Raw genomic sequence first — 24,311 nt, 5'->3', positions numbered from 1 at the left:
CCCACTCCCGGCCGCCGGGCTCCCTCCTAGACGCCCCCAGGGGAACCCGCCACCTGCCCTTCGGCCCACAGGTGGGAGAGGCCGCTGAAGGCCCAGCACGTACGGGAAAAGGCCGCGGCCCCCGTTCCGAGCGGCGTGTCCTTGGGCTCGACACTCACTAAGGGCAGCCGCACCTGCCGGAGCGAGTGACAGAACCCGCCTCACCGAGGAGGCTGCACCGGCCTCCCGCCGCAAGGGGGCGCTGCAGGCACCGCGGACCTGCTCGTCTAATCCCTCCTGCCCCGCCCCCTCGCTGTTTTGCTTCCAGGTGTTCCGGAAGTCAGGCTCGGATGACGACTTCCGGTTCCGGGGCGACCGCGGCGGTACCCGGGCGCCGCTGCGATGGGTAGCTATCTATCTCACTAGAAGTGACTGGGTCGCCTCTGCCGGAGAGACAGAGCTTCCCGCGATCCGAGGCGGAAAGGCGGGGTCGCGCGGCCGCTTCAGGAGTTGCTGCCCGCGGCGGGGCGGAGCGTTCGCCCCGGGCCCCAGTCCCAGATTGGAATGAATGGGCGAGCGGCGGACTGCTGACTAGCGCCGGTCTTCCCCCCAGTGCGGCGTCGGCAGCGCGGAGCGGCGAGGGCCCGGGGACAGGATGAACCGGGCTAAGCCCACCGCTGTCCGCAGGCCCAGCGCTGCGGCCAAGCCTTCGGGTGCGCGGCCTCCTCGCGGCACGCGGCGCCGCGCCTTCGGGTCGCGGCTTTGTTTCTCCGGGCCGAACGCGGTTGCCAGGAATGGGGTCTCAGACAGCAGCCCTTGGTTCCGGCGGCCCTGGGAGTCCCGGGGCGGTGGGTTGGGACCGCCGCCACCGCCTCCGCGACCCAGGCCGTCTCGTTGGTCTGCGCGTCCGAGGCCATGGACAGCATCCCTGGGGGGAGGAGGGGGCGGCACAAACGCAGGGGCTGACAGCAGGCTGGAGCCAGACTGGCCTACAACCCGCGCTTCGCTCCTCCTAGCTGAGTGGCCTCGGGCGCTTTACTTAACTTCTCTGCCTGGTGGTTGACTCAAACTGTAAAGTGAGGTTAATGATGCTTGTTTCAGAAACTTGTTGAGGATGATGGGAACGGATGCCAATCAGCTGGAAACGGCCTGGTCTGCAGTCAGCGCCAGTGTGACTGGCCGTTGTTGCTCGCTGTCTGGTCCCAGCACTGCTGTGGACTTGCTGGGTGTCTTGTTTTTTCGCCTCTCCTGACCATAGTTGAATCCCCATGGAAATCGTGGGAGGTTGGAGTTGTTCTCCGACACCCTTTCCACCTAGCTGCTGTGTGAAGGTGCATGTCCCTCTGCAGGTCACCCTCCACCAGGAGACTTCATTGCTCTGGGCTCAAAGGGTCAGACCACTGAGTCGAAAACAGCCTCTACCCTGCTGAAGCCTGCCCCTTCTGGCCTGCCCTCGGAGCGGAAGCGCGATGCTGCTGCTGCGTTGGCGGGTGCCTCGGCCCTGCCGGGGCTCACCAAGCGCCCCAAACTCTCCTCCACGCCCCCACTGAGTGCCCTGGGACGCCTGGCTGAGGCTGCGGTTGCAGAGAAGCGTGCCATCTCTCCCTCGATTAAAGAGCCGTCCGTGGTCCCGATTGAAGGTAAAGACGGCCTCTGGACGTCCCCCAGCCCCTGCGTCGTCCGTGCACCGGGGTTCAGAAAGGCTCCTTCCAGGCTTAGCAGTGTAGGCTCTTTGGGGAATGGAGAACAGGAGTCAGCTGTGAGTTTGTTTTTTAGAGCATGTCTCCTAGGGCTGCCTTCACCACACCTCTACTTCAGACTGTCAGTGACACGAGGTGCTTTTGTCACTCAGGGCAGGGTGGCCTGTGTCGATCCGGGGCCCGAAGGGGCTGCTGCTGCATGCGCGCCTCCATGGCCCTCTCTGAGGAGCAGACAGCTGTGCAGGGGCCTCTGGCATTGGAAAGCCTTGTACGGATGTCTGTTGGCCCAGCACCGGGGCTGGAGCTGGCGTGAGCCTGATGCCCTCCTGGAGGGCTGCCTGCTCCTGTCCTCGGGGAACAGGCTCACTCTCTTGTTCCCTTGCTGGTCTGGTGTATTTTCCGAGGCCGCCTCTGTGACAGTCTTCTCTGAGCGCAAGGAGTCCAGGGCAGTGCAGACAGACAGGTGCTGTCCTTGGGGGCTGTGCGTCTCGTGAGGACTCTGTCCACCCAGGATGGGGTGGTTTGTGCTGCCTCAAACCTCTTCCCAATTCCTAACAACACAGAGTTTACCTGCTTTCTTTTTATCTCTTAGTTGATGAGGTATGATAGCACTAGAGACAGGTATAAAGCTTATCCACAAGCCTGCTGGTTACACAGAAGCTGTTAGTTCTGCATGTGACATTGCCCTATTTTTCTGTAGATTGGGTCTGTTTAACGTCACTCCAGTCCCAGGTATTAAAGTGTACAGGTGCTCATGTGGCGGCATGGGGAGAGGGCCCATCAGGGAGCCGGGGAGAGAGCAGGCCCATCAGGGACTGTGGCGGGAGATCGAGCCTGAAAGGCTGGCTGGGGTTTGACTGGCAGCGCGGGGCTAGGAGAGAAGCCGTGACGTGGAGGCCTTTGTGCTGGTGGAGGGACCTGTGCTTGGGGAACGGCTGGGCCTACGCTGAGCAGCAGCGAGACTGGGGCTGTGCTGGGGGTGGCCCCCTCGGAGCCCCGGCTCGACGCCCCCCCCCCCCCCCAAATGGCTGGGCCGGGTCAGCGCTGGGAGCACTTGAGGGGCCGAGTCCCGACTCAGGCCACAGCTCTCTCCTCACTGACCGTGCGTTGGTTTTATCATCACACAAGTCCCAGATAAGGTGGATTTGAAGGTTACGTGGAGTATGGTTATGAAAGGCCTATTACAAATGAAACACATTTAGCAAAACAGAAGAGGCTGAGTTCAGCTACTTCATGGCGTCTGGCACTTGGAGTGTCTCCACAGCCAGGACCTTCCGAGCTCCACCCCTCTGTCCTGCCTGTTTGTCTTTCTCCCTGGCACATGGAAAGCACTTGGGGAGTGTCGGTCAACCTCTGTCCTCCATGCATTTGAGTCAGAAATCCGTCGCGTCGCCATCACTTGGGTATCTAAAAACACAGTCCTAAAAAACTCTTTGGTTCAGAGAAGAAATCACAGTGGAAGTGAGAGAACAGATGGGCCTGAGTGATGGCAAGTGAGGTACAGAGCAGACGTGGGTGAAGCCGAGCCTGGCCCGGGGGGACCCCCAGAGGTGGGGGGTGGGAAGGGGGGCCTCCAGTCCCGTCAGAGAAGGAAGGTCGGGGCCAGGACGCCTGAGGAGGTAGCAGGAGGGAAATGGCAGAGGGCAGCTGCGCAGGAGGGAGAGTTGGAGCCCCTGGGGGCTCTCGCAGAGATGCGGGGAGCAGCCTCGGAGGGGCAGACGCGAGGAGACCACGCAGGAGCGGCCGCGGTGGAGGAGGAGGCCACAGGTGGCACCCTGCCGGCTCGCTCGGAAGCTCAGAAAAAGGGACCAATTTGTAGATAAAGAGGTGTTCCTAGGCCAGGTCACCCTAGAGTGGCCATGTGGGTGCAGCGCAGCGGGAGGGCTCTGGCAGCGCCCGATGGGCCCCAGCGTGGCCCCTCCTGGGCCTGCTCACTCTCAGGGTCGGGTGACCCCTGCCCTGCGTTGCCCGGCTGCCCCCTCTCCCTGCGGCTTCGGCCCAGGCCCTCGAACAGCTCTCTGGCGGTCGCCCCAGGCAGTCCCTGGCCTGGGGGCCCCGCGGGGCGGTCTCGCTTGGGGCTGCCCACCTGACCAGCCATCCCCCTGGCCAGTCCCGCCGACAGTGCTGCTGGACGAGATTGAGGCGGCCGAGCTGGAGGGCAACGATGACCGGCTGGAGGGCGTGCTGTGCGGGGCCGTGAGGCAGCTGAAGGTGACGCGGGCCAAGCCGGACAGTGTCCTGTACCTCAGTCTCATGTACCTGGCCAAGATGAAGCCCAACATCTTCGCCACGGAAGGGGTCATCGAGGTGAGGGCCACCGTCACCTCCTCTGTGCCGGGAAGCAGGGAGGGGCAGGCGGAGCCAGCCGGGCCTCCCTGCCACCGCACCGTCTCCCGCAGGCCCTATGCAGCCTCCTGCGGCGGGACGCCTCCATCAATTTCAAGGCCAAGGGCAACAGCCTGGTGTCTGTGCTGGCCTGCAACCTCCTCATGGCCGCGTACGAGGAAGACGAGAACTGGCCCGAGATCTTTGTCAAGGTGAGCGGCCTCTCCCAGGCCGCTCTGGTGAAGGCAGCGGGCTGCGATTGGGGTGGGCAGACCACTGGACCATCAGGGGGTTAAAGGCATCTGAGCCCCGAGGGCTGCGTGTGGCAACCCAGGGCATCTCCTCTCCCGAGCTGCTGGCTGTGAAGGGGCAGGGGGAGGCTGGAGAGGCTCCCAGCTTGCTCCTGCCCATGCGCAGGGGGATGCAGTGGAGGGCAGGCTGAGGTTCTGGCTCCGTCCTCGTAGGTGTACATTGAAGACTCCCTAGGGGAGCGGATCTGGGTGGACAGCCCGCATTGCAGGACCTTCGTGGACAACATCCAGACGGCTTTCAACACCAAGATGCCCCCCAAGAGTGTGCTCCTGCAGGGGGAGGCGGGGCGTGGCGGAGGGGACCTCAGTGCTGGTGAGACCCCCCCCGCCCTGCCCCGCAGCTGGGCTGGGGTTCCCCGTGGGAGGGGCATGTGGTGCCGAGGGAACCGGTGTCCACGAGGTGCTCCTTCTGCAGGGAGCAGCCCACACCCGTCCCTCACGGAGGAGGAGGACAGCCAGACAGAGCTCCTGATCGCTGAGGAGAAGCTCAGCCCCGAGCAGGAGGGCCAGCTCATGCCCAGGTAGGTGTGCTGCGCACCCCCCGCCCGCACGGCCCCAGGAGAGCCCCCCGCCTGCCTGCCTTCCTGCCCGCTGCTGTCCCCCCTCTGGCCTAGGTACGAGGAGCTGGCGGAGAGCGTGGAGGAGTACGTCCTGGACATGCTGCGCGACCAGCTCAACCGCCGGCAGCCCATTGACAGCGTCTCGCGGAACCTCCTACGGCTGCTCACCTCCACCTGCGGCTACAAGGAGGTGCGGCTGATGACGGTGCAGAAGCTGGAGATGTGGCTGCAGAACCCCAAGGTGAGGGAGCACGTGCACACGGGGCCCTCCCGGTGCCCGAGGCCATGGGGCTGACGCGTCTCCCCCACCCCGCTGTCCACAGCTGACGCGGCCCGCCCAGGACCTGCTCATGTCCGTGTGCATGAACTGCAGCACGCACGGCGCCGAGGACATGGACGTCATCTCCCACCTGATCAAGATCCGCCTCAAGCCCAAGGTCCTGCTGAACCACTACATGCTCTGCATCAGGTGCGCAGGGGGCGTGGGGGGCGTGGCGGCGTGGGGGCGTGGCCACTGGGCCTGTGTGGCAGCCACTCCAGCTCCCTCTGCCTGGCCGTGCCCAGGGAGCTGCTGAACGCGCACAAGGACAACCTGGGCACCACGATCAAGTTCGTGATCTTCAACGAGCTCTCCAACGCGCGGAACCCCAACAACATGCAGATCCTGTACACCGTGCTCCAGCACAGCTCCGAGCTGGCGCCCAAGGTGGGCCCTGGGACTCCTCGCCCCAGCCCCCGTGGGAGAGAGCGCGTGAGGAGGCCCTGGCAGGGGCCAGGGGCCGGGCCTGGCCATGCAGCAGCAGCCGTCGGGGCCTGTGATGGGGCCTCTGGGTCCTGGGGCCTCTGGGCGGCCTCCTGTTGTCCCGAGGATGAGAGCTGCGGGGGCCGCGTGACCTGGGGCAGGCAGCCAGCAGCTCCCCGCTCTCTCCCCCCAGTTCCTGGCCATGGTGTTCCAGGACCTACTGACCAACAAGGATGACTACCTGCGGGCCTCCCGGGCCTTGTTGCGTGAGATCATCAAGCAGACCAAGCACGAGATTAACTTCCAGGCCTTCTGCCTTGGGCTCATGCAGGAGCGCAAGGAGCCCCAGTACCTAGACATGGAGTTCAAGGTGTGCAGAACCCCGCCGCAGGCCACCGGCCCTCACAGTCTCCGGGGTGGGGGTGGGAGTGGGGTGGCCGTGTCTGGTGTGTGCAGACCGCCGGCGCCCCCAGGGCGGGGAAGTCTGTTCAGGGTAGATTTTAGGAGGTGGAGGAGGTGGGAAGGGCCTCTGGAGAATAGGACTTGGGGCCGAGGGTGGCGGATCTCGAGTGCCACGTGAGCGAGTCAGCAGACAGCCCGTGGGGGGTCCTGTTCTCCGGAGGGTAGCTCTGTGGGCTGAACCTCCCGCTGTGGCCCGACCTGGCCTTGCTGTGGCCGGTTCTGGGTCCCCAGCCTCCTGCCATCCGGCTGGCCGTGTGGGGGGTGGGGGGAGACAGGGACGTGGACCCGCTGACCTGAGCTGTCCCACAGGAACGCTTTGTGGTGCACGTCACGGACGTGCTGGCCGTGTCCATGATGCTCGGCATCACCGCCCAGGTGAAGGAGGCTGGCGTCGCCTGGGACAAAGGAGAGAAGAAGAGTGAGGAGCTGGGGGCGGGCTGCCTGCTGCGGGGGCTCTCCTGGTGGGGAGGCAGCCTGGGGTAGGAGAAGGGGGCTCTGCTCTGAGTGTGGGCCTGGGGGGGTGGGGCGGGAGGGCAACTTGCCCTGGAGTCCCAGAAGCTTCTGAAACTGCTGGTTCCCACTCTGTCCAGGCGGAGAGCAACAGCGCCCAGCCCGGGGTCGTGTCTACTGGTCTGCTTGTGCGGATCCTGGAATCTTTGGGCTGGGGGTAGGGTGGGGGGCAGGGCAGCAGTGTCTGGGTCAGCCTGCTCTGGGTCATTACTGACCTTGGAAAGGGTTGGCTGCAAGGCCCTTTAAGCGATTGGCTGGAAGGACACTTGGGATTTCAGAGTTTCATTTCCCTGAGGTGTCCTCAGCCCTGAAGGACGGTCAGGTCAGGTGCTCGCTGAGCCTTGCTCCAGCGTCTCGGCCCCGCCCCTCTGCGGGGGTCTCAGGATGCTTGTGCTGCCCTCCCAGGCCTTCTCCGTGCGCCTGGCCTTGAATCCACCACTGGCCGCCGTGCAGGCACCGTAACCATCTCCTCCTCCCCAGATCTCGAGGTGCTGCGCTCCTTCCAGAACCAGATTGCCGCGATCCAGCGGGACGCCGTGTGGTGGCTGCACACCGTCGTGCCCTCCATTAGCAAGCTCGCCCCCAAGGACTACGTGCACTGGTACGGCCAGCTCTGCCCCGCTCCCGACCAGCTGCGCTCCCAGCTCACGGTGACGAGTGACAGGGCCCCTCCCCGGGTGACAGGTCACTAGCTGGCGCCAGCCTATCAGAGACCAGAGGGGCCAGTGGGCAGCAGCCAACACCTTGTGGTGTCCGAGCTTCCCGCAGGGCCTCAGGAAGGCGGGGTCCTGTCTGGTTGGAGTGGGGAGCGCCCTGTTGGGAGGGGCCCATCGCTTGCCAGCCTACGCAGGCCTCACTGCAGAGCCAGGAGGCGGGTCATCCCTCCGCACACAGGCTTCCCCGCCCGTGGGGGCTGATGAGGTGGCGGGGCCCAGGACCCCGCCCTGATGGCCCTGCCGCCCTGCAGCCTCCATAAGGTTCTCTTCACGGAGCAGCCCGAGACCTACTACAAATGGGACAACTGGCCTCCCGAGAGTGACCGCAAGTGAGCAGGCCAACTGGCGGGGGCAGGGCTGGGCACCCAGGCCAGGCAGGCCGCGGGCAGTCTTGGGGGTCACCGTCCCTGTGCCCACACCTGTGCCGCCCTTCCCCAGGTGCTCTGCAGTCCCCTGCGCCCACCCCCCTCCCCCTGGGTGCTTGGCTGCACAGGGGCCCAAGACGTCCCCGTCCCCACCCCCTCCCCTCGCGTCCAGGCACGCACCTACGTGTCCTCTGTCTGCCCCTCCGGTCCCCGAGCCAGGTCACTCTCCCTGAGCTTCCGACAGCTCACTCCCCTCTGTTGCCGATTTGGGCCCCACCGCGGGGTTAGCGTGCTCCCCTCACATCCACCTGAGCCCCACCGCTGTCTGGGGGCATGGTTTGGGGTCAAGGCTGGCTTGTGAGCCCCCGAGGCCGGGCTCCCACTCACAGTCCTTGGGGCTGCGGGGCCTGGTCCACACGGGCATGAGACACAGGAGACCATGGGGAGGGTGGGCAGTGCCCCCTCTGCCCAGACGAGACGAGCTGGCGCTTCCTCTGCCTCCGGGGGCAGGTGGGCCCTGCGGGCCTGGGGGGCTCTCACGAGCCCGCCGCTGCCCACTCTGCGTGCAGCTTCTTCCTCCGCCTCTGCTCGGAGGTGCCCATCCTGGAGGACACACTGATGCGCATCCTGGTCATCGGGCTCTCGCGGGAGCTCCCGCTGGGCCCCGCCGATGCCATGGAGCTGGCCGACCATCTGGTGAAGCGGGCTGCGGCCGTGCAGGCCGACGGTGAGGGCCTCCTACCACCGGCTCCCCTCCCCGTGACCTCTGGGGCCTCACCTGGACTCCCGTGTTCTCTGCATGGTTTAACCCAGCAGGAGCGTCTGTCCCCCGCCTCTCTGAAGGGTCGTGGAGGGGCCTGACGCAGAGCGGCCCTCTGTCTAGAGCACGGGTCTTGCTGCTGGTGGGCCTGGGCCGGCCTGCAGTGTGGGGGCTCCCTGTCCCCCTGCCCTCTTGGGGGCATCCGCTGCACCCACAGGTGTTGGCGCGTCCTTGCCCGTCCCCGAGCCTGGCCGCACAGCACCCTCTAGAGCGCCAGCAGTGCAGATCCGCCCTGGCGCCCCGGGGCTCCTTGGCACCCGCCCCACCCCCGTGTCCTCGTGCTCGGACGGCCACGGACCGAGTCCGGGCGGGACGTCCGCCGAGGGACCCGCGTGTGGCTCCTGCGTTTCAGATGTCGAAGTGCTGAAGGTGGAGCGAGTGCAGCTGATTGACGCCGTCCTGAACCTGTGCACCTATCACCACCCCGAGAACATCCAGCTCCCGCCGGGGTGAGGCCCCCGGCCCCGGTCCCCCTGCCTGCTGCCTGCTCTCTACCTGGCCCTGTCACCTCAGTACCTATTTCTTGCTTAGTTCCTGTGTGTGAACTAGGGAACCATGTCTGGCTCCCAGACGGCAGTGCGTTCGCGCTGTTTCCTCAGCGCCTGATCGCGGCGCAGTTTTCACTTGCCATGTGCGTCATTCATTTGCAGTTGTGACAGGGTGACTTCAGCACACCCGCAGGGTTATGCAGCCGTGGTCTGTGTAAACTGACAGCGTCGTCCCTCCGAGAAGCCTGCTCCCATCAGCTGGTGCTCCCATCCCCTTCCCCTCACACACAACAGCCGTCAGACACCACGAATCCTGTAGCTTGGATGTTTCTGGACGTTTTACGCTCTGAGACGCGGTGTCCGGCTGGCCCTGCACAGGATGTCGGGCTGTTGCAGCCCTGGTCTGGACCCGTCCGCCTCGCGGACCTCGGGTGCCGAGGCTGAGCTGTGGACCCCTTGATTCCAGGTACCAGCCTCCGAACCTCGCCATCTCCACCCTCTACTGGAAGGCGTGGCCCCTCCTGCTGGTCGTCGCTGCATTCAACCCGGAGAACATTGGTGAGCGCCCACGTTCCCCCGGCCCCGGCTCGGCCCGGCCCTGCCCCCTGAGCCTGTGTGGGCCTCGCCTCTCCTGGTCGTCCCTTCGGGTCGGGCTAGGGGACGGGTGGTGAGTAGGGAGGGGCTGGGGCTTGGGCCGGGGTCCCGCCACCACCTGTCACCTTGCCCACTAGGCCTGGCCGCCTGGGAGGAGTACCCCACGCTGAAGATGCTCATGGAGATGGCGATGACCAAGTGAGTCGCTCGCCGCCCCGCGGGGCCAGGACGCGGGGGCTCGGTCACGTTTAGAACGTGTGTCGGGGGTCCCGGCAGTTGGGCCCCCAGGGGGCGCCTGTGTCTCTAAAGTGGGAGTCGGCCTGGGTGCCTATGCTGGACCACCTGGCCCATCGGCCGGGGCCTCCCGTGGCCCTCCTCCCACACACATGCCGCTCTGGGGTCCGGGGCCCTGACACCGGTTGGCCAGTTTTGGAGGCACCAGCGTGTGGTCGTGTGGAAGGAGGGTGGCCGGCTGTCTGAGGGCCCCCCACTCCCTCACTGGGCCGTGTTGCCAGTGGCCCCCGGACGCCTTCCACAGTCTGCCGGCTCCAGCCGGGCCTGGGCGGGGCGTCGCCGTGGGCTCTGACCCCTACTCTTGAGCGCCACCTGGGGGCGGCACGGCAACACACTCCTGTACCCTGGTCCCAGCAACTACTCGTACCCGCCCTGCACCCTGACGGATGAGGAGAGCCGTGCTGAGATGATCAGCCGGGAGCTGCAGGTCTCGCAGCGGGAGAAGCAGGAGATCTTGGCATTCGAGGGGCACCTGGCCGCGGCCTCCACCCGGCAGACCATCACCGAGAGCAGCAGCCTGCTACTGTCCCAACTCACCAGCCTCGAGCCCCAGTGCGTGAGGGGTGGGGCGGCTGGGCCTGGGGGGCGGCCGGGCAGGGGCGGGGGCGAATGGGAGGCCAGGCTGAGAGGGGAGGAGTCACGGGCCTGTGGGAGGACGGCAGCTGGCTGCAGGTGGGAGGCAGGCAGGCGCCCCACACCCACTCTCAGCTGGGCAGGGCCCTGCACTTGCGCCTCTGACACGTGCGTGTCGCCTGGCGCTCTCAGAGGGCCGCCTCGGAGGCCTCCCCCTCACATCCTGGACCAGGTGAAAGGCCTCAACCAGTCCCTGCGCCTTGGGCACCTGCTGTGTCGTAGCCGGAACCCCGACTTCCTCCTCAACATCATCCAGAGGCAGGTGAGTGCCCCTGAGGCTGCGGGGGGGCCCTTCCCGAGGCACTGGGGGCCCTGGCATTAGATAAGACCATGGGCTGGAGGGCACGCCCAGAGACCGGGCGCCTCAGCGATGGCTCCGGGGTGCAGAGAGCTGCCTCCAGAGTCCCCACGGGTGGCGGGCCGTTGCGTGGCGGAGGGCAGCAGCGGGACTGACTAGAAAGAGCCGTGTGCCTGCCGCCCGCCCAGGCCTCCTCGCAGTCCATGCCCTGGCTGGCCGACCTGGTGCAGTCCAGCGAGGGCTCCCTGGACGTGCTGCCCGTCCAGTGCCTTTGCGAGTTCCTGCTGCACGACGCTGCCGACGAGCCCGCCTCGGGCGGGGAGGAGGAGGAGGGCGAGAGCAAGGAGCAGAAGGCCAGGAAGCGGCAGGTCAGTGTCCGCCCGGGGCCCTGTCTCCTGACCCCCCGCCCCCTACCCGGGTGACCGCACACCCGCCCTGACCCGGTCTCCTGACCCGTGACCCCACCCCCACAGCGGCAGCAGAAGCAGAAGCAGCTGCTGGGCCGCCTGCAGGACCTGCTGCTGGGCCCCAAGGCCGACGAGCAGACCACGTGTGAGGTGCTGGACTACTTCCTGCGGCGGCTGGGCTCCTCGCAGGTGGCTGCCCGGGTGCTGGCTATGAAGGTGAGGGGCCGGGCCTTCTGCTCCCCTGGCATGATTGTCTTTGCTGTTAAAACAATTGTTTTTCTCACCGGGACTTTACCGTAAGAGACCATCAAGGAAAAGGGCACGGTAGTAGCGTATAGACACTGGGTCCTTTCCTGCTGGGCCCTTCCCGCCCCGGGGGTAGCCGGAAGTGCCCCAGGGGCAGCCCCGTGTCCGTCCTGCTGCCTCCCCGAGGCGCTGGTGCCGGACTCCCAGGCAGCCGGCCCTCCGTCGTGGCAGCTCTGAGCACGCGGCGTCTCTGCTGGGCTGGAGGGAGCCGGCAGCCCCAGAGCCCGCGTGTCCGCTTGCAGGGCTTGTCCCTGGTGCTCTCGGAGGGCAGCCTGCGGGACGGGGAGGAGAAGGAGCCGCCCCTGGAGGAGGACTCGGGCGACGCGGACGCGCTGCAGGGCTACCAGTGGCTGCTGCGGGACCTGCCCCGGCTGCCGCTGTTCGAGAGCGTGAGGAGCACCACCGCGCTGGCTCTGCAGCAGGTGCGGCGGGGGCGGGGCAGGGGCGGGGCACTGGTGGGCGGGGCCGGGTGTCTTGAGGGGGGCGAGGGGCGGGGCCAGCCGCTAGGGCGGGACCAGGGTGGAGGGGGCCAGGGGCCATCCCCGCTGCCGGCACTTGCTCACAGGGTCCCCATCCGCAGGCCATCCACATGGAGACCGACCCGCAGACCATCAGTGCCTACTTGGTCTACCTGTCCCAGCACACGCCCGTGGAGGAGCAGGGCCAGCACAGCGACCTGGCCCTGGTGAGGGGGCGGGGATGGGGGAGCTTGTGACCCAACCTGGTCAAGAGCGGACAGGTGGCAGGGCCACTCCTTAACTCTGGGCCCCAAGTGCCAAGCTGCCTCAGCAGGGACCTTCTGTCCAGAGCAGGAGTAGAGGGCAGGATGCCCCCCTGTCTGTGGTCACCTAGGGCTGCTTATCTCTGTGGCTCTGGGCCAGAGAGGTGTGGTTTGGCCAGCCTGGGAGGCGGAGGGTCCAGGTCCACGCATCCTGCTCCCGCGGGGCCCTGTGAGCTGGGCACGGGCCTGTGTTCTCCCTCAGACTGCTCTTTCGTGGCCGTCTTTCTCCTGACCTTGCTCTTCTGTGAGTTTGTCGGCTGGCAGCGCGGGGATCCTGGGGTCAGCGCGGGGGTCCCTATAGAGGGAGTGAGTGGAGGGAATGGCCCAGGACCGAGGTTGGTGGACAGTGGGGATTCTATCCAACCTTGGGTTCTTGCCGAGGGGCCAGCAGCCTCACTCTTCTGAGTCTGGTCTAGGGGCCAGCTTGCCCTGCATCACTGCTGCCGGTTGCAAGCAGACGCGTGTCTGGCTGTGGGCAGACGGCTTTTCCCTGTGGGTCCTGAGACGCCTGTGTTCCTTTCACTCCCTCCTCTCCGCGGGGCTAGCCCTTTCCAGTTCACAGCCCGTGTGTCTGAGGGTGCTGCACGTGGGGCCTCCTCTATCGTCGGCGTGCTGGCCGGTGTCGGGGTGTCTGTGCCAAATGGGGTGCGGCGTCAGGTGGCCTTGGGCGGGGATGAGCCGTTGACCCGGTGTGATGGGAGGAGAGCCCGAGCCGCTGACCCCGCCCCCTGCCTCCCGGTCCCCCAGGACGTGGCCCGGCTCATCGTGGAGCGCTCCACCATTATGTCCCACCTCTTCTCCAAGCGCTCCTGCAGCGCCGAGTCCGACGCGGTGCTGGCGGCCCTGCTATCCATCTTCTCCCGCTACGTGCAGCGCATGCGCAAGAGCAAGGAAGGCGAAGAGGTCTACAGCTGGGTAAGAGGGCGGCGCCCCGCCAGGCCCCACCCAGCCCCGTGCCCCGCCTCTGCCGCTCACCCCTACTTTTGCTGCAGTCAGAGTCACAGGACCAGGTCTTCCTGCGCTGGAGCAGCGGGGAGACGGCCACCATGCACATCCTCGTGGTCCACGCCATGGTCATCCTCCTGACTCTGGGCCCACCCCGTGGTGAGCAGGCTGCGGGCAGGGGGGTGGCTGGGTCTCCCGTGGAGGCAGACACCCCTGCTGGGGAGCACGCGCACCTCTCCCTGACGGGACCCCTGAGGTCCAGGCGCTGTCCCGTTATCCTCAGATGCACATGGGTGTTGCTGGACACCTGGGCCTCCTCCTCCTGTCGGGTTTCTGGAGGTGGAGATGGCCATATGGCTGCCCGCCGAGGGGCCGCAGGGGCCCAAAGCACCGAGTCTCCAGCCCCCTCCACAGGCCTGGGCATGGCCCTTGACGCGTCGGCCGGGGGTTGTGTCCAGAGCTGGCTGATCCTCTGGCTCCCTGAAACCTCCCGGCCTGGCAGCCTCTCCATCTCTCCTGTGAGGCTGATGGTGTGGGTGACTGTGTCTTATGTTCAGGGAGGTGGCCTTGTGCTGGTCTGGTCTGCTGGCTGCCCAGGGCTTTGTGGAGACGAGGGTGGGAAGGAGCTGGTTCGGCCAAGCCCATGGAGCCCATGCTGGCCCATGCTGGCCCCGGCCTCGCCTGGGCTCCTGGGGGGCCTGTCCGGCTCCCTGCACTTGGGTTTCCTTGACTGAGGGGAGAACACGGCCGTTGTGAGGATTAGATAAGCCCGCTCCTCGAAGCCTCTGGTGCTGATTGCGGTCGGTCTTGGTGGATGCCCCCCTCCCCGTTCCTCAGCAGCCTTGGCTCCCCCCGTAAATTGGGGACATGCTGGCCTGAGCCTTCAGCATGAGGTCCTGGAGTGGCCCCGGTGCTGACCCCGCTGTCTCTCTTGAAGCTGGTGACAGCGAGTTCCAGATGCTGCTGGACATCTGGTTCCCAGAAAAGAAGCCACTGCCCACGGCATTCCTGGTGGACACGTCGGAGGAGGCGCTGCTGCTGCCTGACTGGCTGAAGCTGCGTATGATCCGCTCAGAGGTCCCGCGGCTGGTGGATGCCGGTATTGCCTGGGGGAGTGGGTGCCGGTACTGCCCGGGGTTGGGGGGGCTGCCGGTACTGCCCAGGGTCCCGGGAGGGGGGCGCCGGTACTGGCCGGGGGGGGGGTCGGCCTGGGGAGGGGGACACTGGTACTGCCCGGAGGCGGACGGCCAGGAGCGGATGCTGGTACTGCCCGGGGGGGGGCGGGGGATGGCTGGGGGAAATGCTGGTATGGCCCAAGGGGAACTGGGCCTTGCTGCAGGCCGTTGCCGAGGACAGAGGGCAGCTTGGGGGCCTCTGGCAGGTTCTGGGGCATCCGTTATTCAGCTTGTGTCTAGATCCTTCAGGGAGCTGACCCCGTTTGCAAGCTTTTATGGCCTTACGAGGCCTTGGAGAGAACAGGGCGCTGGAGGAGGGAGGGAGGCAGTGGTCTGGACTGTGGGGTGGGCTCGGGCAGTCTGCAGTGAGGAGGAAGGGTGCCCAGCAGCTGAGGAGGCTGGGCAGGTTCGGGCAGGTTGGTTTGGGAACCACAGAGGACACACTTGGGTGAGTCTGACGCGGGGCGGGGGCCGGAGGACCCAGCGGCCACCCTCGGGGCTGTCCTCCGGCGCTGTGCCCGCCCACTGGCCGCTGAGGGGAGCTGCCCACAGCCCTGCAGGACCTGGAGCCGCAGCAGCTGCTGCTGTTCGTGCAGTCCTTCGGCATCCCCGTGTCCAGCATGAGCAAGCTGCTGCAGTACCTGGACCAGGCCGTGGCCCACGACCCCCAGACCCTGGAGCAGAACATCATGGACAAGAGTGAGCGCCCCGGGCAGGGCTCTGCGCGGATGGCCGCCTCAGACCCCGCTTGCTGGTCCCGGGGAGGCGTGGTGCTCTGTGGGCGCTGTGGGGAGGAGCCCTCTTCTCTGACCCTGTGGCGTCCCCACGGTGTCCCTGCAGACTACATGGCGCACCTGGTGGAGGTCCAGCACGAGCGCGGGGCGTCCGGAGGCCAGACTTTCCACTCCCTGCTCACAGCCTCTCTGCCCGCCCGGCGAGGTACCTGCACCCCACCCCGAGTCCCCGTGCATGGCCGCTCAGGCTGCATCTGCCCCCTGTACCCCTCCTGTTAGCGGGTTCTGTACCTTGTAGGCCTCGGGAGCCCTGGCGAGGCTGGGGGTCCCAGGCAAGAGCTCTCAGTAGGGCCCATGAGCTGTTTCTCTGTGGGCGGCTGGCTTTGGTTGGCAGGGTCCCCGTGAAGCAGGTGGGAGGGCCTCTCGCTGACGCTGCTCCTCTCTCTCTGCAGACAGCGCGGAGGCACCGAAACCCAAAAGCAGCCCGGAGCAGCCGCCGGGCCAGGGCAGGACCCGTGCCGTGACGCAGGTGCGAGTGCTGGGCCCAGAGGACGACCTGGCTGGCTTGCTCCTGCAGGTACGGGTGCCCCCTCCCCCGCCCCTCCCCCACCCCCGCCCCCCGCCTGCCCCCCCACCCGGGCCCATGGCCTGGGCTCCCCGGGCCCAGTGATGGGTGCTGCAGAGCACATGTGCCATGTCCTGGCTGACACCTTTGCACACGCACGTGTATGCACAGGTCCACATGCGCTCTCCCGGAACTATTGCCCTGGGTCCCGTCCCCAGTCCACAGCCCCCTCTGCACGCCCGCCTGGAGAGTGTGGTGGGTCGGGTGCCCGCTGTTGGCCTGACGGCCCCCCTTCTCTGCACAGATCTTCCCGCTGAGCCCGGGCCCGCGGTGGCAGAGCTCCAGCGCGCGCCCTGCGGCCCTGGCGCTGCAGCAGGCCCTGGGCCGGGAGCTGGCGCGCGTCCGCCAGGGGAGCCCCGAGGTGCCGGGCGTCGCCGTACGCCTCCTGCAGGCCCTCGCCACCCTGCTGAGCTCCCCGCATGGCGGGGCCCTGGCCCTGGCCATGCACCGTGGCCACGTCCTCGCCTGCCCCCTGATGCGCCAACTCTGCCAGTACCAGGTGGGCCGGGGTGGGCCGCAACGCCTCGCCTGCCCCGTCTGTGCCCGCACGCGTGCTCGCCCCCGTCGTGTGTCCCCGGGTCACTGGGAGGAGCTGCACATGGGCCCTCGCTGGCCGAGGGTGGGGCGCTCACGCGGCACCGCTGTGCGGCGGGTGGGTTCCGGGGCTCTGGCCCCGTCTGAGCCGTGCCCTACCCCCCCAGCGCTGTGCGCCCCAGGACACCGGCTTCTCGTCGCTCTTCCTTAAAGTGCTCGTACAGGCCCTGCAGTGGCTGGACGGTCCCTCCGTGGAGGCCGGGCCCCTGCAGGCCCAGCTCAGACAGTTTGCCGCCCAGTGCTCGGCGCGGCGCCGGATCAGCAACGGTGAGGCAGGGCTCCCGGGCTCTGCCACTGTGTCGGGGGGCCTGTTCCCGGGGTGCCCAGAGGCATCGGGGGGCGTGGCCCAGTGGTTTCAGGGCCGGGACCCAGGGGTGGCCCCTTGGGGAGGAGAGTGTGTGTGGGAACCGAGGGGGTCACGCCTGGGGCCCTGGCGGGAGTCCAGCTGGTCACATGCTCCCCTGCAGTGCGGAGCGGGTTCCTGCACCTGGCGGAGGCCCTGACGTTCCGCGGGGACCCGGAAGCGGTCAGCTCCACCGTGCGTGCCATCGTGGCCACCCTCAAGTCTGGGGAGCAGTGTGACGTGGAGCCCGAGCTCGTCAGCAAAGGTGCCCGGGCCACGGGCTCCACTGGGGACCCCTCGCTGCTCCACAGTCCCTCTGCCAGGCTCCCCCAGGAAAAATGAACCCCGGGGGCGGGCTGTGTGCTGGAGTCGGGCGTGCCCTGGGCCAGGGTGACACGCACCCCCTCTGCACCGCAGTCCTCCGGGGTTTGATTGAGGCGAGGTCGCCTCACTTGGAGGAGCTGCTGGCCGCACTCTTCTCCACCGCGTCCGCCGTCCCAGCCTCGGGGCCCGTGGCGGTGGTCAGCTCGCTGCTGCTGCCAGAGCAGGAGGAGCCCCTGGCCCCAGGGCAGCAGGACGCCGACAGCTGCAGGTGAGCCGGTGGAGCTGCGGCCGGGCCTGGGGACAGCCCTGGGCGGCTGTGTCTGACCGTCCCCCTTCCCTGCAGCCAGGAGGCCGTGCGCCTGGGGCCCTGCTCAGGGCTGCTCGTCGACTGGCTGGAGATGCTGGACCCTGAGGTGGTCGGCAGCTGCCCCGACCTTCAGCAGAGGCTGCTCTTCTCCCGGGGCAAGGTGGGCCTCACCGGGCCTGGCGCGCACTCTTCCTGTCGGTTCTGGCAGGCCCCAGGCCGGAGTCTCATTGGCCGGACAGGTCACCATTGTGCCGAGCCAGTCAACACGACCGGCCAGATCTGGTCACAGAGGCGGGACGGCAGGGGCGGAGTTGGTCCCTGTGGGCCCAGGTCCTTGCAGGGTGCTGGAGGGAGAGTAGAGGCTTGCTCCTCTGAAGAGGGGCGAGGCCGGAGCCCACGTCAGGGCCCCTCTGGCCCTGGGAAGATGAAGAAACTGACCGGGAGGCCGGGGAGGGGCTGTGTGGCCCCACCCCGTTCCTGCCCTGTGCTGGTGGGTCTGTGCTTCCGAGGGTGTGGGTCACGCTCCTGCGCCCACAGCGCTGCTCGTGTGTCCGCACCTCTGAGAGGTGGGTTCAGTTCAGCCCACGTTTAACATGTGGAGTGACCCGCCAGCCTGGGAGGCCCTGCCCCGAAGTGGCGGCTTCTCTCTGTCCTGTGCCGCCTCCCGCTGGCCGCCCGCCGTCCACTGACCCCACTCGTCAGAGCTGGGCAGCCCAGCGGGGGTCAACCAAGGTTTCCTCCGTCCCAGGGCAAAGGCCACCCTGGCCCCCAGGTGCCATCTTTCCGCCCCTACCTACTGGCCCTGCTCACGCACCAGTCCAGCTGGTCCACCCTGCACCAATGTATCCGCATCCTGCTGGGCAGGGGCCGGGAACAGAGGTGAGCTCCACTCCGGCCCTCCCCCGGGGTGAGCCCGCCCCCCCCCCCCCCCACACCCCGCCGGCCCTCCCCCGGGGTGAGCCCTGGCCCCGGGGATCTGGCCCAGCACCACCCCAGCCCCTCAGGAGCAGCTCTCTGGCCCGGGTGGCCTGTCCCCCGGGCTCCAGTCACAGTGCAGGGTTGTTGTCTGTGCCGCGTGGCTGCGAGCGACGGGGCGGGTAGGGGCAGGGCTGGGACGAGGTCGGGCAGGTGGCCCACATCCTCCGCGGCCAGCCGGGGTCCCAGCTGGCGGGGCATCTTGCCCGTCTTCTCCACCTCCCTCCCCTGGAGTCACGCCTCCTGCTGGGTCTGGCCTCCCCGCCTCCTCCAGGTTTGACCCCTCGGCCTCCCTTGACTTCCTCTGGGCCTGCATCCACGTCCCTCGGATCTGGCAGGGCAGGGACCAGCGCACCCCGCAGGCAGGTTTGGGGTGTCCCCTGCCCGGAGGGTGGGGTGGCCGGGCACGGCCATCCCACGTGGGGCTGACCGATGGCGTCCAACTGCAGAAGCGGCGGGAGGAGCTGGTGCTGCGGGTGCAGCCCGCTGAGCTCGTGGGGCTGGTGGAGCTGATCCTGGCTGAGGCAGAAGCGCGCAGCCAGGACGGGGACGCGGGCGCCTGCGGGCTGCTCCAGGCACGGCTGCCTCTGCTGCTCAGCTGCTGCCGCGGTGGCGACGAGGGCGTCAGGAAGGTGACGGCGCACTTGACGGGCTGCGTCCAGCAGTGGGGCGACAGGTGAGGGCCCGCCCGGGTCAGGGCCCCGTGGGGTAGGGGGGCGCCCCGGCCACGCGGTCACCGCGTCTGCTCTCCACAGTGTCTTGGGCAGGTGTGGCCGTGACCTGCTGGTGCAGCTCTACCTGCAGCGGCCGGACTTGCGTGTGCCCCTGCCCGACGTCCTGCTGCATAGCCAAGGGGCCGCCGGCAGCAGCGTCTGCAAGGTGAGGCCCGACAGGCTCCTGGGGCTCCTGGGTCCTTTGCTTGGGAGTAGGAACCCAGACTGGGAGGTAGGGAAGTGCTTTTTCTCAAACCTAAAGGCTGAGAAGGAATCGGTGAGTGGATAGAGTGTCTGAGGGTGGAGCCTGCCCTGCCACCTGCTCCTATCTGACCTCTTGGAGGGTCCTTCCTCCTCCAGGAAGTCCTCCAGGTGTGGAGCAGAGCAGAGTGGGCATCCCCCATGTCCCCCTTCTTCCCTGATGGGGACTGTTGACAACCACAGGCTGCATGTGTGTGGTGTCTCCTGTGCCTCAACCCCCTCCTCTGTCCCTGCATGTCAGCAGGCTCTCGGTGGGTGTGGTGGCTTCAGATCCGCCGCGCTGGGCGCGTGTGGACAGCGTGTCCCTCCCTGGCTGCCTGCCTCCCCTGCCTGCCTAGTGTGGGTCCTCTGTGTGCAGTGTCTGCCTTCGCCTTCTTTCGGTGGTGCGGGGGGCGTGTAGTCTAGTGGTCTCCCTGCCCCCGCCCCGCCTTCCCTGAGTCGGCTCTGCCTCCAGCGCTGCTTCTCAGGATGAGGTGGGGGCGGCGTTTCTCCAGCCGTGCTTCCTTCCCTTTGTGTGTGCCGTGTTTCACGCACCTGAAGTTAAGCTTTATCTGTGAGGTTGGTCTTTCTCACCTGCGTTAGTTCAGGGCTTCTGTCTTCGGGGAGCGGCTGACGTCACACCGCGTGCTGAGGTTGGCCGGGAGCTCTGGCTTCGGCCAGCTTGATCCTGCGAAACCCCAGAAGGCAGTGGGGGCAGGTTTCTCTGGGACACCGTGTGGGTCCTCAGGGTTAGGGTCTCAGGGCTGAGCCTGGGTAGGCAGGTGGGCGCGAAGGTTGCAGGGGCCCTGGCCCTGACTCCCTGCCCCTCTCAGCTGGACGGCCTCATCCACCGCTTCATCACCCTCCTGGCGGACACCAGTGACTCCCGGGCGGCCGAGAGCCGAGTGGCCGATGCCAGCATGGCCTGTCGGAAGCTGGCGGTGGCCCACCCCCTCCTGCTACTCAGGTACCGCCTGGCCATCTGGTCTGGTGTCTCCCCACCCCCAGCCAGGGGCAGGCCCCACACCTGGCGTTCCTGCAAGAATGGGCTCTGCGGCGGAATGTGGCCGAGGGTTACGCGCCCGTCATCCTCAGGGCGGTCAGGGCTGGAGGCTGCTTGCTGACAAGCCAAGCCTGGGGGGGCGGGGCTGGGCGGATCAGTCGAGAGGGCATCCGCGGCCGGCGGGTGGTCTGGGTCCCAGAGGATGAGGTCTCTGAGAGGAGGGGCTGGAGGACGCCCACAACCAGGCGGCTCTTGTTTGGCCGCAGGCACCTGCCCATGATCGCTGCCCTCCTGCACGGCCGCACGCACCTCAACTTCCAGGAGTTCCGCCAGCAGAACCACTTGACCTTCTTCATGCACGTGCTGGGGGTCTTGGAGCTGCTGCAGCCGCAGGTGTTCCAGAGCGAGCACCAGGGGGCGCTGTGGGACTGCCTGCTCTCCTTCGTGAGCCTGCTGCGGGTGGGTGCCAGCCCCGCCCCGCCCCGCCTCCACCTCCCAGCCTCCCGCCCCCGCCGCCATGCCCCGCCCCCCATTCTGAATTCTCTCCCCAGTCGGTTTGTCTTGCTTCCACAATTCCGGCAGGCTCCTCCTGACCAGGACTGGGGGTCTGTCCGCAGAGGCTGCTGGGTGAGGGCAGACGCAGCTCCAGGGAGCCCTGCAGGAGAGCAGAGCCCCGGGCCGCAGGAGGGCAGGGCAGGGCCAGGCCCCCCCAGCTGCCCCCCTGCCTGGGGAGCCTCTGCAGGGAGGGTGTGGGCCTCCGCCACTCCTGAGCCTTAGGGACCCAGCAGAGGGCGGCGCCTGGGGGCGTCCAGCCTGCGTTGTGAGGCCCCGGGAGGGGTGCGAGCGGGCCCGGGGACACGGCCTCTGCCTCGGGCAGGCCCGGCTCTGAGCGCTGCCTCGCGATGCCCTTTGCAGAACTACCGGAAGTCCTCCCGCCACCTGGTGCCCTTCGCCAGCAAGTTCGTGCGGTTCACGCACAAGTACATCAGCTGCAGCCCCGCGGCCGCCGTCGCCTTCTTGCAGAAGCACCTGAACGTGCTCCAGTGAGTGCGGCCCTGTCCCGGCTGTCTCGGTCAGGGCGCAGCGTGGCGGGGCTCAGGGCTGCGAGCTCCAAGGGTCGTGGTGCCCGGGTCACAGACGCTGGGTCTGCGCCAGGGCTGTCCTGAGCTGACTCCCTCCTCCCCGGCCCCCTGGCCCCCCACCCCATGCTCCTCAGGCACAGCCTTTCCCCCCACCCCCCGTGTGGTCCTCACGCAGAGCCTTGTCCCGCCCGCCTTTTGTCCCCCTAGTGACCTGTCCCTTGACAGCAGCGACCTGGTGATGCTTAAGTCACTCCTGGCAGGGCTCAGCCTTCCCAGCAGGGACGGTGGGGCTGACCGGGTCCTGGACGAGGAGGGTGAGGGTGAGTGGGGCTGGACTTCTGCTGGGCAGGGGGTGGGTTGGACTGCCCTGGGTGGCCCTGGGGTGTCGTTGGCCCCAGCTCTGTGATGCGCAACCAGCCCCGGGTGGTGCCGTGGCCCGCATGACCTTCAGCACCTGCCCTCTGGGACCAGCCGGGTCCTCTGTCCCCCTGCCTGGCTGCATCTGCGTCCCTGCCCCCGTTCCGCGGCCCCCACTGCCCCGGCGGCAACCCGGCGCCTGCAGCAGCGTGTCCGGCGAGTGGTGGGTTCGTGAACAGGCTGAGGACCAGGGACCGCTCTGATGCTGGCCCTTCACGGCCATCCTGCCCCGGTTTTGCCCAGTTGTCGGTGCTGAGTGTGACTCAGCTGTCCACTGACACGCCTGGCATGGTGCTGTGCGCAGCAGTGCCTTTATTGAGCGCCTGCTGTGTGCACAGCGGCAGCGGGGAGTACGGGGCTCTGGGAGAAGCGCGCGTCTCACAGGCGCCCCCTGCAGGCCTGTGGGCTCGTCACTCTGAGCGCCCGCTGCATGTAGGCGCTCTGCTCCGCCTGCGCAGGGCTGCGTCTTCAGGGGTCTGCTGTGAGTCCAGATGCTTCTCAGCAGAGATAGCCCTCCCCTCCACGCAGGGGTCCTGTGGCCGCAGCGTTGAGTGTGTTTGGGCCTCACAGGTCCTCTGCGGCCGGCGGCCGGGGGCGGGCCTTCCTGCCCCCCACTCCTGACTGGCCCTGGCTTCCTGTCTTGCAGACGAGAGCTCGGCCGGCTCCCTGCCTTTGGTCAGTGTCTACATCTTCACCCCTCTGACTGCAGCTGAGATGGCCCCCTACATGAAGAGGCTGTCCCGGGGCCAGACAGTCGAGGGTGAGTTAGGGGGTGTGGCTCCTCCAGGCCGGGTGCCCCTGTGTGGGGGTGGTCTCCCGTTCTGTCCCTGCGGTCCTGGGTCCCAAAGCGGCCCTGGCTGTCCCAGCTTCTCCTGGGGGGCATCCAGGAGACTGCAGGGCCCCTGGGAGTGCTGGGGCTTTGCTCACAGTGGGGGAGGGGCCGTGGAGAGGGGATTGGAGGAGGAAGCTGGAGACCAGAGTGGGGGCTGCTCTGCTGGCCGGTGTTCTTGGGGAACCTCCTGGAGTCCCTGTGGGCACCAAGGAAGGGAGGAGCTGGCCGGTGGCCCCTGGTCCCCTCCGGGGGAGCTGAGCCCAGGTGGCCCCTGGGGGAGGGCAGGGCGGTGAGTTTGCGGCGTGACTCTGAGATGGCCAGGAACAGACACCCAGGGATGTGATGCACACGCAGATCCCAGGCCCTGCAGACATGGAGGAGGGTCTTGGGAGAGCAGGCACCTCCTGGTCGATCCCAAACCAGAGGCGCCGTCACAGTGGAGTCGGGAAGGCAGCAGAACCCCAGTGTTTGGCATCCAGAGGTGCTGGGGGCTCCCTGGCCTGAGCGAGCGCTGAGGCAGCGTGGAGGGTCCCAGGAGGCTCGGGTGCCTTGTTCTGAGCAGCTTTGCTGCATCTGGGACCCTGGGGCCTCGGCCAGGCTGGGATCCCCGTCCAGCTGGCGTGCGGAGGGCAGTGGGCTGGCCCTGGACTCCGCCGCCTGCCTCCAGGTTGCTGGGGTAGGGAGTACACAGCTCCGTCACACGCGTCCTCTGCCCGACCTAGATCTGCTGGAGGTCCTGAACGACCTGGACGAGATGTCCCGGCGGAGACCGGAGATCCTGGGCTTCTTCTCGGTGCGGAGCGGCCACAGGCCCCAGGGGGCTGGGGCGGGAGGCACAGCCACCCCCAACCCCCTTCCTGCAGGGCAGGGCGCCTCGCCGGCCAGCCTGGAACTAAGGCAGCCCAGCAAGGCGGAGCGGGGCTGGCGGAGCGGGGTCCTCGGCTGCGCTTGCTGAGGGGGGAGTCGTGACGGGAGGTGGCCTGCTGACGTGCGTGCTCCCACAGACCAGCCTGCAGCGGCTCATGAGCTCGGCTGAGGAGTCCTGCCGCAGCCTGGCCTTCAGCCTGGCCCTGCGCTCCATCCAGAACAACCCTGGGTGAGCCAGCGTCCCTGCCTGGGGCCGGGGCTGTGGGGGCCTCGGGGCCTCAGCCGTCCTGGCTTGGGTTAGGGGTGGAGGGCCGAGGCTGCCCTGGACATGTGGCTTTTTCAGCATCGCAGCCGACTTCCTGCCCACGTTCATGTACTGCCTGGGCAGCCGCGACTTCGAGGTGGTGCAGACAGCCCTCAGGAACCTGCCCGAGTACACCCTCCTCTGCCAAGGTCCGTCTGCTGCCCCCGGGGGCCTCGGTCCTCCGGCCCGGAGCGAGAGGGGCTAGGCTGCGGGGGCGGAGCTGACAGGCCCTCCTCTGTCCGCAGAGCACGCGGCTGTGTTACTGCACCGGGCCTTCCTGGTGGGCGTGTACGGCCAGATGGACACCAGCGCCCAGATCTCCGAGGCCCTGCGGGTCCTGCACTTGGAGGCCGTGATGTGAGCCGATCTTCAGGACAACCCAGGCGGGCCGCGGGCACTTGGAGCCCACACCCAGGGCCCTGCCGGCAGTGGGGGGCTGCCCGCCCCAGAGGCTGTCCCGCCTGCGGCTGCTGGGGGTGCAACCGGGGGGAGGGGTGCTGACATCCTGCGGGTTCAAATGAAAAGTGCTGAATTCCCTGA

General features: G+C 67.6%; 1 protein-coding gene across 2 annotated transcripts; it reads left to right on the top strand.

Moving 5' to 3' along the window:
* Positions 1-337: 337 nt before the first annotated feature.
* On the top strand, positions 338-24,311 carry INTS1 (integrator complex subunit 1). 2 transcript variants are annotated; one of them, XM_065923671.1, is made up of 47 exons: positions 338-692; positions 1,329-1,619; positions 3,790-3,986; positions 4,079-4,216; positions 4,469-4,628; positions 4,731-4,836; positions 4,930-5,116; positions 5,199-5,344; positions 5,440-5,581; positions 5,811-5,987; positions 6,389-6,497; positions 7,070-7,190; positions 7,557-7,634; positions 8,240-8,397; positions 8,843-8,939; positions 9,445-9,536; positions 9,710-9,770; positions 10,221-10,418; positions 10,632-10,761; positions 10,986-11,165; positions 11,271-11,420; positions 11,753-11,932; positions 12,091-12,195; positions 13,039-13,206; positions 13,284-13,395; positions 14,174-14,335; positions 14,964-15,110; positions 15,252-15,350; positions 15,598-15,722; positions 16,015-16,269; positions 16,472-16,631; positions 16,832-16,972; positions 17,125-17,299; positions 17,375-17,498; positions 18,087-18,217; positions 18,588-18,675; positions 18,763-18,989; positions 19,069-19,192; positions 20,100-20,233; positions 20,536-20,728; positions 21,185-21,312; positions 21,559-21,671; positions 22,415-22,528; positions 23,323-23,393; positions 23,605-23,696; positions 23,811-23,920; positions 24,017-24,311. In XM_065923671.1, the coding sequence occupies exons 1-47, from the start codon at positions 635-637 to the stop codon at positions 24,130-24,132; spliced, it is 6,570 nt and encodes a 2,189-aa protein (XP_065779743.1). In that variant the 5' UTR covers positions 338-634; the 3' UTR covers positions 24,133-24,311. The 2 variants fall into 2 exon arrangements, with proteins under 2 accessions (XP_065779743.1, XP_065779742.1); XM_065923670.1 differs by having other exon boundaries at positions 4,731-4,837; positions 4,925-5,116.

This window comes from Muntiacus reevesi, chromosome 2, assembly GCF_963930625.1.
Source record: "Muntiacus reevesi chromosome 2, mMunRee1.1, whole genome shotgun sequence".
Lineage (NCBI taxonomy): Eukaryota > Metazoa > Chordata > Mammalia > Artiodactyla > Cervidae > Muntiacus > Muntiacus reevesi.
Note: the sequence above shows the minus strand (reverse complement) of the source record. Positions and strands in the feature narration are given on the sequence as shown.